Genomic DNA, 11,749 nt, shown 5'->3' with positions numbered 1-11,749 from the left:
CCGGCTATGTTTCGAAACATTTTATTAATAACAGACCCCAGGACGTGGGCATAGAAGTGTCAAAGACTACCTTAAAGAAAAGGTTACACCAGCATAACCCCAGAGGGTTCAATGCAAGACGCAAACCACTGGACAGATGAGATGAGCATTAACAAGTACAAAAGTGATGGAAAGAGGAAGGTGGAGCGAAATTTGTGTTTTGACTCTTGTCTTCATCACTGAAGGCTAAAGACTCTCCAGTCGACCTAACCTGTATGTTTTTGGACTGTCGGAGGGGACCGCTAAACCGGAGTATCCATTGAAAGAACATGCAAATTCCCACTTGACCAACCTTTATTCGAATAATGTTAGTAAGTGCATCATTCTAACCAGGTGTTATAGTATCGCTGCGGACTTTCCTCTAGACGCGGTAACGTTTGATTTTAAATTGCTAATTTGAACAGCAAGGGTTAGGGCTTGAGCCAGTTTGTTTGTCTCTATTGCTGTTAATCACTTCTACTAGTTGCATACCTGATTGAACGTTTGTCTTAAATAGCTTAAATAGCTGTGGAATTCATCAGTAGATTCGCTTTGATTTGATATTGTGAGCAATTGTAGGCGACTTAAATAGGCGTGTCAGAGCTAGCGTCGCTCCGTCCCAGTTTGTGATGTTATGTTTCACCCCATCCCAGTCTGCTCTCTCCCTCGAAGACCCCCCCCCTGTGACGTGGGCCTCCACGGCGTCGGAACCCCTCGAACCTCAGCTACCCCCCGCTCGCTGACCCCCTGTGAGGACTGTCACAGGGGGACTATGGAACTGCCAGTCTGCCACTCGGAAGGCTAACTTCATCCCTGCATATGCCTCCTTCCAGTCCCTACAATTCCTTGCCCTCATGGAGACCTGGATCACACCTGACAACACCGCCACTCCCGCTGCCCTCTCATCCTCCTTCTCCATCTTGCACACTCCCCGGCCTTCTGGCCATGGCAGTGGTACTGGTCTTTTAATTTCCCCCTCATGGAAATTCTCTGTTATCCCCCTCTCTGACCTCTCCATATCCACTTTTGAATTCCATTCTGTTGCAGCATCCTACCCTACTAACCTTTTCATTGCAGTTATCTACCGTCCTCCAGGACCCCTGGGAAACTTCCTTGATGAGCTAGACACCCTTCTCAGCTCCTTCCCTGAGGATGGCACCCCACTGATTCTCCTTGGAGACTTCAACATCCACCTTGAAGCCTCCCAGGCTGCTGCCTTCCTACCGCTAATCCACTCCTTCGGCCTCTCCCTGCAACACTCTCCTCCAACACACAAGGCGGGCAATGTCTTAGACCTTGTCTTTGTGAGGAACTGCTCATGCTCTGATTTCACGGTTACCCCTCTGCATACATCTGATCACCACTTCATCTCATTCTCCCTCCCTCTAGACCCCCATCAGTCTGGCTTCAGATCGGGCCACTCGACAGAAACCGCGCACCTCTCCGTCAGGTTGCCTGGGCTGGTACGGTATCGACACCTCGGCCCCTTGCCACAGGAGTTCCCCAGGGCTCAGTCCTCGGCCCGCTTCTTTTTTCTCTTTACACTCATTCCCTTGGCCCTGTGATCACTGCACATGGGCTATCCTACCACTGCTATGTGGATGATACCCAACTCTTCATCTCGTTCCCACCATCTGATACACAGGTTTCTGCCCGTATCTCTGTTTGCCTGAGTGACATCCAGAGCTGGATGGACAACCACAATCTAAAGCTTAACCCAGGCAAGACTGAAATGATATTCATCCCTGCTAATACCTCTCCCCACCTGGATCTCTCCATTTCCCTCGGGGATACCACACTCACACCATCACCCAGTGCAAGGAACCTCGGCATGGTGATGGACAGCAGACTGTCCCTTTCCCGGTCATGCAGGTTCTTCCTATACAACACACGGAGAATCCGCCCCTTTCTCACCCCCTACTCGACCCAGCTCCTGGTCCAAGCGATGGTTCTGTCCCGCCTGGACTACTGCAATTCCCTCTTGGCTGGCCTCCCAGCGTCCGCCATCAGACCCCTCCAACTTATCCAGAATGCAGCAGCTCGTCTGGTCTTCAACCTTCCCAAATACTCACACGTCACCCCTCTGCTTACTTCCCTCCACTGGCTGCCTGTCATGGCTCGCATCAAATTCAAAACATTGGTGCTAGCCTTCCAAGCAGTTAAGGGGTCTTCCCCAGCTTACCTACAAAAAATCATCAGACCCTACACCCCTGCCAGACCTCTTTGTTCAGCCTCCACAGGCCGCTTGGCACCTCCCCCTCTCCGAACCTCCACCGCGCGCTCACGACTACTGTCTGTTCTGGCTCCACGGTGGTGGAACGAACTCACCGTTGAGGTCAGAACTGTAGAATCTCTCCCTGCCTTCAAGCGCAAACTGAAGACGCACCTCTTCAAGGAGCACATCTCCCCATCCCTCCCTACCTCCCTGTGAACCTTAATTGTTGTCTTTGTGATTTACGTAGCGTTTCGGTATTTTTAGTTGGCTAGGTAAGCAGTTTTTGGATAGTTAAGTTTGGTCACTTCTGCTTTGTTGTTTGTTTGTTTATTTGTTGATTTACAAAAATAAATAAAAAAAATAGGCCCTGGTCCTTATCTTTGTTGTACGGGTAGCAATTGAAATTGTACTTCCCTCTAGGGTCTTTCAGCGCACTTACCCCTGGTTATGGGTATGCACTTTGTTGTACGTCGCTCTGGATAAGAGCGTCTGCCAAATGCCAATAATGTAATGTAATGTAAAGTAATGTAATCTGTCCCAATACGTGTTCTGCCTTTAAATGGGTGGCCAATGTATAGAACGGGCTGTAAAAAAAAAAACCTGATATAGACAGACGTAAATACCCTCCAAGTAGCACCTCATTCATTGTTTTATTTCAAATCCAATGTGCGAAACGTCCGCAAAAATTGTCACTGTCCTAATACTTTTGCATTTAACGGTAAAGCAATATATATGAAATAGTTTTATATTTGGAAACTGTGAGGAGACACAAAAAAAATGTGACGAGACACATTAACACAAGATATAGGTAAATGACGATAATAAAATTAACGAGTTACCGTAATTTTCAACAGGGCTAACCATAAATAACCGTGAGCGTGTAATCTTAACTCAATTCTGCATCCAAATCAGCACAATGGTGCTTTTATGACGTAAAAAAAATTAAACTACACATCCCGGTATGCCCTTTGAAGTCTCACCCTGGCCAATCGGGAGGTTGTGGTTTTGGCGCTGAGCAGAGAGACAGGGCCTGAAGCAGGGAGCTTTTGTTACCAGCTAGAGGGAGAGAGGGAGACAGTAATATTGAAATACATAGGGAGCGAGATTTATCCAAATTCCCCTCCAACATCCCGCAAAATCCAAGGCCCTCTCTTAAATCTGCAGCTGCTAAACGAGCCATGGGAACCGAGAAGTGACCGTAAATCCCCCCAGTTTTCTGTAAATACATTGAGTTAGCAAGCGTAGGGGCCTGCACTAACATTTCTCCAAGCTTTTGTTGTTTCTGTTTTTTATATATTGCACCAGGAAGCTCAAATATTGGGTGTATGTGTTTAGAATGGAACACGCTGAAGGTATTGGCATTTTTTATTTTATTCCGTTTCTCATCTCTTCTCTCTCATATCGCTCTCGCTTTGCTTGTGAAACTGCATTATTGTCTCGCTGTATTCAAGGTTGCCTGTTTTAATTGATGGGTTGATTTTTTTTTCCTTTGGTGTAACGAGTGATGGAGGTGTGATCTGGCCAATTTGATTTAAAGGGGCAAAGGCAGCCATGTTGTACCTAGCTGGCTGTCTTGCTGTATTTCAGTATTCCGCATTTTTCGTTTTATTGTAAGGGTTTAAATGCTTTCTATTTCAACGTTGCTATGTTGTCTTGCTACGCGCGTAAACATTGTTGCATTATTTGTGGTTATCAAACTGCGCTACCGGAGCCACATACCCCATTCAGAACATATACACTGCCTTGCTGGCTAGTTAGCTATATAACGTTACCGTAGCTAGCTAGCATAGCTACAATACAACGCACATGAAGTCTTGACATGATACAGCTTGCAGAATATGTATTTCACTTGGTTGACCAATTGATTAATATTCCGTATACTTTTTGTGTGTTTCAGTTCAATTGTAACACATTTCCATTTTATTAAAATTGTTAGAACCATTTATGGCTAATCTTTTACCTTAACTGAATTGCGATTTGTGTTTTGTGTTATAAGCTAGTTTGCTAAATGTTCAACAAGCTTTGTCGAACTTCTTTCAGTGTGCATCAACTAATAAATTGCATGATACTTGATTGATTCTTGTGAAGTTCACTTTCTTGGGGATCGCGTGTTGCTTTTGCCAGTAGCCTACTGTTGACACTCTGGATGACCTAACGTTCTCTTAAGTTACCTATTTTAGTATTGTACAGCTTAATTACATTTACCAGCAGACTTTCAGTTTTACTCTTAAACGCAAATCGGTGTGAACTGCAATTCGAGGCCCTTTTACACCGTAATTCAAAATTAAGCTCGAATTGAATTGACTTATCAAAAGGTTTAACGTTAATGTGTTTCCTTTAACACCTATGCAATGTTGACATTCTGCTTTTGTTGCTGCCATCAAGTCCCAGTATAATGTTAATGCCTGAACCATTCTTATCACACAACGTGTAGATTGTGTAATTGGTTTTTATAGTAACATAATATTGAACCATTATCTACACTGCCTCTAAAAACAGATAAGAAGACCAGTGTAAAATGTTAGGCTAGTGACATACTACATGAAGTGCTTTGAACATAATGAGAACAAAAGTATGGATGGGTATTCTCAAGCATCAATCACCATTTAACTTGCTGCAATTGTGTCTAAAGCAAGGGTTAAGGTCAGCTGGACAAGGCCATAGTCTATGCCTTAATGTCTTACCAGTGAATATCAGGCAGGGACTTTAATGTAAATAGCTGTAATTTTTTTTTTTAGCCGCTGATGACCAGCGTGGTTGGCAGTGACCTCTTGTGAGACAGTGCCTCTTTAGAACCCGTGGTTTTTGTGAGCTGACGGAGAGGTCGTCCAGCATCCTAACTACCTACGCCCCAACAAAGCACTGACAGTCCAGATCAAGCCTTCATTCATTCCTGCCGGAAGCACTTTGCTAATTTGGAGCGTCCAGTGTAGCCTCCCAAGACCTTGTGTTGTTGCAGACTTCCTTTTAACTCTGTAAAGGAGGGATGGCCCCCAATTTCAGAAGGGTTTCGTCGACGCGTTGAGATATGCATGAAGAGACAGGTGTTTGTTTTTGTCCTCTGCGCCTGCTCTTAATTATGACCTGAATCAGGGGAGGTGTCGGTGCCTAAGACTGGCCCTCGTTGAAAACAAAAGCTGATCTTTGTCAGAATGTGGCGTGTGGGAAGACCTTTCCAGAAGTGTGAAATGCGTTTGAGGTCATTTCTCTGTGCTGGCTCAGTGATCACGCTTTTCATTAGGTTCACACAAACAAAGGAACCATCATCATCCTATTGTGAGAGGCTTTTTACCTGTGACACCGCAAATTGGGTTAAAAAAAGAACAGCCAGGGAAAGGAAAACTGCGCCCTGTTAACACACAACATTCCCACACTGCTGCCATGTAGTGGCAATGTTATAACTCTGACAAAACATTCCAGTAACATTGTGAGAACATTTTGTGTCAACTGAAGCTTGTTGTGGGTCATTTTGGATTCCTTGCATTAATCAGCGACTCTTCAATATTAATGTGAAACATGGATGAATCTTAAACCACTGTACACAAAACGTAATTCAACTGTACCTTATATTTTGCTATAAATTGTATCATCATTTCACTGGGTACTACGCAGCCTAGGCAAAAGGATTTATGTTTTTCTAATTCTGAGTTGGCTGTTGTGAAAACGGCAGTTTGTTAGTGCACATATTTAAACGCCAGCCGTTTTCTTTTTAGATTCAGGGGAGAGGCTGGGTTTATCATAGCCCCTATCAGCATAGATTGTCAAATGTGCTTGGGATTAGTTCTTATCAGATCAAGATATTAGGATGTGTCATCCTAAAATAAGACCGCTTTGAACCAGCCCAACATCTTTGGAGGGTAAAAAATGTTCCTGGCTAATTCTCTAAATATGGAGATTAAGGGTGACATATTCATGAAATGGGTACTTGGAGAATTAGTGTTCAGTGGCTGGCAATGGTTCACTGTACTTGACAGAAGTGGAATCTCTTGAAAGGTTTTATTTATTTATTTTTGTAGCTTTTGTTTTTTTTATTTTCAGCATGTTATATGTCAACACATTTCAATTTATTGTAGGAGGAATGATTTTGCCAAAATTCTGCTTATACGGTGGCTATTTTTAAAAGAAAGAAAGAAAAAAATCCTGCTAATTTGTTACTACGGATGGGTGATTTTGAAAAGATCGTTATATTTTCAGGCCATTGCAATTGCGCAAATGAATTGGAAACAAAAACAATTAAAACAATTTGAGCAAAATGAGAATTTTCTTCCCTTGTGCAAGGAAGTCTTCTCTTTCATCAAGAGGGACATTTCATTTTCCTATACTCTACTGGTTAGACTTTTCCGTCACCTGTCATATTATTTGACATAACTCGGAGCAAATGCAGGTGATTCAGTTGTCGCCAAATTGAAGAAACACAAATTTTGTGTTAAGAATGCTGGAGACGGTGATCTTTATCTATTTATTTTTTTCCCCGTTTTATTTTTCTCTTTCCAGGCCCTGTAAGAGAAAGGGAAAGTTAAGGATGCTGGAGCAGAACAATGGATTTCTCCTTCTCTTTCATGCAAGGGATCATGGGAAACACAATTCAACAACCACCTCAGCTTATTGACTCGGCCAACATCCGCCAGGAGGACGTGTACGATGCGGGCAGCGATGCCGGAGACGACGGCGGCCCCTCCGCCTACGAGTCGGCCTTGGAGTCGGGCTTCTCCTACCCGCCCTCGGCCTCTGAAGACCTGCCCGGGGTCACCAACGGCTACCCGTCTGTGGGGCTGTACGAGCCCCAGGCCAAATACGCCATGTACTCCCAGTTCTCCAACGGCTCGGCCAATGGCTACGGCGCCCTCCGCGGCTACGGGGAGCACTGCCTGCTGCCCGGGGAGGGCACGGTGCTGAGGGCCCCCGTCGTCCAGGAGAAGCCTCCTTCCCCGGCTCCCCACCTCCACCACCCGCACCTCCATCACCACCACCACCACCACCACCCCCACGCTCACCTGCACCACCCCCACCCCCACAGCCCGCCGCCCCTGCACACCCAGCACCACCCGCCCCCGCCCCACCTCATGAGCCACATACAGCCCCATCCTCCTCCCCCGCCTCCTCCTCCTCCTCCTCCTCCGCCCGTTCTCCTTCCCTCCTCGCCTCCCGCCCCCTCGCTGATGGACGGCGCCCAGCCCCACCCCCCGGCGCTGCGGCCCAGCCCCGCCGCCACCCCCTCCAAGAAGACCAGCTCCCCCGAAATCAAGCTGAAGATCATCAAGACGTACCAGAACGGGCGGGAGCTGTTCGAGTCCTCGCTCTGCGGGGACCTCCTCCAGGACGTCCAGGCCGGCGAGGCGCCGAGGCGCCGGCACGAGCGCAAGAAGGAGAAGAGGAAACGGGCCGGCGGCCGCCACGCCCAGCACCTCCTGCAGGAGGCGCACCAGGGCCCGCACCAGGGCCCGCCGCAGGGGGGCGCCGCCGAGCCGGCCGGCGTCCCGGGCCCTCAGGAGCCGCCGTGCGAGCGTCTGGAGGATCCGCAGGGGCCCGAACAGGAACACGAGGAGGACCACAAGGGCCCTGGAGAGGAGGCCAAGGAACAAAAAGTGAGTGATTCGGGGGGCCTCTGACAGGGTACTAGGTTGGGTGTCAAAACCCTGCACCAGTGGTGTCTACTGGGCCAAATCGCCACAAATGGGGGCAGCGTGTAGCCTGGTGGCTAAGGTGCATGACCAGGAACCGGAAGGTTGGTGGTTCAAGCCCCGGTGTAGCCACAATTAGATCAGTGCAGCTTTTGGGCCCTTGATCTGCTATTACTCCAGAGGGGGTTGTCCCCTGCTTTGTCTAATCAACTGTTAGTCACTTTGCATCAGCTAAGTATCTAATGTAATGTAATGTAATGAATCACAAAGCAGACACTTGCCGTCTACTCGTTGCTGACAACAAGTGCTGTTTGCAGGCTAGCGGGCATTAGTCGAGCTTACACAACTGAGTCGAAAAGACAAAAGTGAATTGGTATACTGTGAATATAACGTGTTATTATAAACAATTAAATGATAATGGGGCGGCCTGTAGCGTAGTGGTTAAGGTAAATGTAATAAAGTTTTGTATTAAGAAGTAGTCTCTTCATCCCCAGAACCACATAGTCCTAGAACATCCACCCTCCAATCACAAGCTGATTACACATTGTGTGCTGCGTGAACTTCTGTGTCGTTCTTCAGATAACGGTTTCCTCCTCATACTACAGATGAGTATCATCCACCGCAGTGAATGGTGTTGCTTTCTCTCTGGAGGCTGGGTGAATGACCCCATCTTGTTGCGGTGTGTTTCCGGGGGCAGGTCCAGAAGCACTTACCCACAGTAATCACAGGCACCGGCTGCTGTAAGGCCCACGAGGTGGGGGACTTGGTGTGGGCGAAGGTGGGCACGTACCCCTGGTGGCCGTGCATGGTGTCCTGTGACCCCCAGCAGAGCGTTCACACTCGCATAAACACTCGAGGTGAGCCCCTTCCGCTCAAGGCTTTCCGTGCGTCACTCCTTTAATGTTCTCGGTTTTTCCGCGCCGCGGTGGCGCAACAGGCGCACCGAGGACCGAGGACCGGGGTTCGATTCCCGGTCCTGCTAAAAGCCAAGTTTTGCCGGCTCTCGTGGAGCAGTATAATTGGCTCGCTGCTCTAGAGGGAGGGACTTGGCAGGGTCAGCTGATTGCCGCACAATAAGCACCTCGGGCGCCTCGGAATCACGGTCACGAGCATGAGACGAGACGGCTTGAAGAAGGCGTGTCGCTCTCCTTCGGGCCGCCGAGGGACGGGGTGTGGGCGGTGTATCTAACACTAACTCTAATTGGATTAGTTGGGGTACAATTGCCTACCAAATTGGGATAAAAAGGCAAAAATCTGAAATGTATATAAAAAAATAATTAAAATCAGGCTCTTGGTTTTTCGTTGTCTGTGACGGCTCTTGGATTTAGCACTGTGTGCTTGACAGCGGTTGATTTTGTTCGCTCATAACTGGCGTGCTGTCTAGTTTCCATTGCTGTAGGCTGCTGAAAGCGAGTCCAAAGTGTTTGATGAATTCAGCATTCTGTGAATGGAAGCACACGATTTCCAATGAGTCTCAAGTAAACAGTCTGATTTGAGTGTGATGGCAAGATATCTGTTTTCAGAGAGTCTTAAAAATAAGTTCAGGAGTCTAGTCGGTAATTTCAGTGAGCTTGCTCTGCCGAAGGTCTCTGAATGGTCCTTGCAGGCCGTTAAAGTCCTTGAACGTTTCGCGGGCTCCGAGGCTCTGTGGGCGCCGTGCAGTGGGCCGTCTCCCTCAGTCCTGTCGCTCACGCGGTCCCCGGGCGGGGTGCTTCCTCAGGCCACAGGGAGTATCACGTGCAGTTCTTCGGGAGCGTGGCCGAGAGGGCGTGGATCCACGAGAAGAGGGTGGTGGTGTACCAGGGCGAGCATCAGTTCGAGCAGCTCCAAGCCGAGACTCTGCGCAAGACCTCCAACCCGGCCGAGAGACACAAGGTGCCTGCCTGCTTTTCTCTCTTTCTCTCACTCTTTCTGGCTTTCTTTTTCCTCCTCTCCATCTCTGTCTCTGTCTCTTTCTGTTTCTCTCACTCCCTCTTTCAACTGGCACTTTCTTTTTCTTCCTTTCTTTTTCCTCCTCTCCCTCCCTCTCCCCCTCCCCCCCCCCTCTCTGGATGGCATGCATTGTTAGGGTGTGTGTGGACAGGTTGTGTTGTGGAAAGGCCATTTTACACAGCTATATGATCTGGGCGTCAGGCAGATGCCTGTGAAGGGTGTTGTATGGGCCAGGGGCCCTGTACTGTATTCTGTTCTATTATACTCGCACACTGTCTGTGTGTCTTTTGTTCTGCAACGAGGCAATGAGGAGAATAATGCCTTGCATGGCAGCCAATCGCCGTTGGTGTGTGAGTGTGTGCATATGAATGGGCGAACGAGAAGCATCAGTTGTACAGCGCTTTGGATAAAGGCGCTATATAAATGTACCGTGTTGCGCTGCACAGCTGCTGAAGCCCACGCCCCAGCGGGAGCGCGCTCAGTGGGAGGTGGGCGTGGGGCACGCGGAGGACGCCCTGCCGATGACGCGGGAGGAGCGCATCGAGACCTACACCTTCATCTACGTGGAGCCCGACGCCGCGCCGCCCGGGGCGGGCGAGAAGGCCGCCGCCAAGGTGGAGAGGAGGGGCCCGCGGAGGTCCCGCGGCAGCCTGGGGGGCCGCGATTCGGGCCCCGCCGAGGGAGAGCAGCCCCCCCGCAGGCAGCAGCCCCGCCGGCAGTGCAGCCTGACGGGGGCGGAGGACACCCCCGACCAGGAGGAGCCCGCGGCCGGCCGCAGCCCGTCCGCCGGGCCCCTGGCCCCCGGGGGCCCCTCCGAGCCCCCGCCCCAGCAGCAGCAGCAGCAGCAGGCCCCCCCGGTGAAGGCGCCCTGGAAGACGGCCGCCGCCCGCAAGCTGCTGCCCCTCTCCATCACCATGAAGAAGCTCAACGTGCAGATCACCAAGTGCGACTGGCCCCTCCCGCGCGACCGGGCCCCCTCCCCCGGGCGGGCCGAGGGGGAGGCCAAGCAGGCGGACCCAGCCTCCTACTCGCCCAGGGTGAGTGGCCGCAGCTCCGCAATCCGCTCGCTTCCCGAGAATCAGCGTTCGCTTCTCATTTCACTGATTGCTCTGAGGTTTTTGAAGGTCATGAGAAACAGCTCTTGTATCTTGTGTGAGATTGTAACAGTGCACGGCTCTGGAATGCACTCTGGAATACGAGTGATTTCACCCAGAGTTGTGTGTTATTTGGGCTCCGCAGGGCTGCAGTGGTAAGGCAGAGGCCGTCTCTAAGGACCAGGAGAAGGCGGTTTCTGCCACAGGCCGGAGGAGTGAGCCGGGAGCAGTGCAGCATGGGTCGACGGAGGCCTCGTCAGGTGTGAACGCTGTTGTGTGACATTAATGGCAGACGTTTAAAGGTACAATAGGTCATTTTGGACTTCTAATGGTCAAGAGAGGAATTGCCGCACACTCAAACCACAACACTGTTTATCTCTCCTCCTTCTCTGTTAAAGCGCTGACGTTGGAATGCCGTTGGCTGTGGCAATTGGAACCAATTTTCAACCAATGAGCTTGAATTATTGTACAGCTTTATGATGTTTTGGTAGAGTGCTGGCCCATCAACTGTATATTTTGAAACTCGAATTTACATTTTTACATTTTACATTTTAGTCATTTGGCAGACGCTTTTAATCCAAAGCGACTTACAAGTGCATAGGTTCTACCACAAGTCAAAGCATCACATCCAGCCTGAAATGCCAACACTAGGGCCTTGAATCGGATGCGTGCGGCAATAGGAAGCCAGTGGAGGCCAATGAGAAGCGGGGTGACATGAGCCGACCTGGGCTGACTGGTGATCAAGCGGGCTGCAGCATTCTGGACCAGCTGGAGGGGCTTGATGGCGCAATTTAAGGACTATAAGGACTATAAACACAGGCAGAAGGTGTCAACATGTCAGTGAGCCTTTTTCAATGATGTGAAGGGAT

At 49.5% G+C, this 11,749-nt stretch overlaps 1 protein-coding gene across 2 annotated transcripts in view; it reads left to right on the top strand.

The window, feature by feature from the left end:
- Positions 1–11,749, top strand: part of nsd3 (nuclear receptor binding SET domain protein 3) — a 65,716-nt gene that overhangs the window by 33,109 nt on the left and 20,858 nt on the right. Inside the window, exons 1-6 of one of the 2 annotated variants that reach the window (XM_061259525.1) lie at positions 3,264–3,585; positions 6,728–7,818; positions 8,552–8,711; positions 9,575–9,729; positions 10,233–10,823; positions 11,026–11,140. In XM_061259525.1, the coding sequence (XP_061115509.1) occupies positions 6,772–7,818; positions 8,552–8,711; positions 9,575–9,729; positions 10,233–10,823; positions 11,026–11,140 (2,068 nt within the window). In that variant the 5' untranslated portion in view covers positions 3,264–3,585; positions 6,728–6,771. Of the gene's footprint in view, positions 1–3,263; positions 3,586–6,727; positions 7,819–8,551; positions 8,712–9,574; positions 9,730–10,232; positions 10,824–11,025; positions 11,141–11,749 lie in introns of those variants that run through there. The other variant, XM_061259526.1, reaches the window with a different exon arrangement.

Source organism: Conger conger, chromosome 11, assembly GCF_963514075.1.
Source record: "Conger conger chromosome 11, fConCon1.1, whole genome shotgun sequence".
NCBI classification, from domain to species: Eukaryota; Metazoa; Chordata; class Actinopteri; order Anguilliformes; family Congridae; genus Conger; species Conger conger.
Note: the sequence above shows the minus strand (reverse complement) of the source record. Positions and strands in the feature narration are given on the sequence as shown.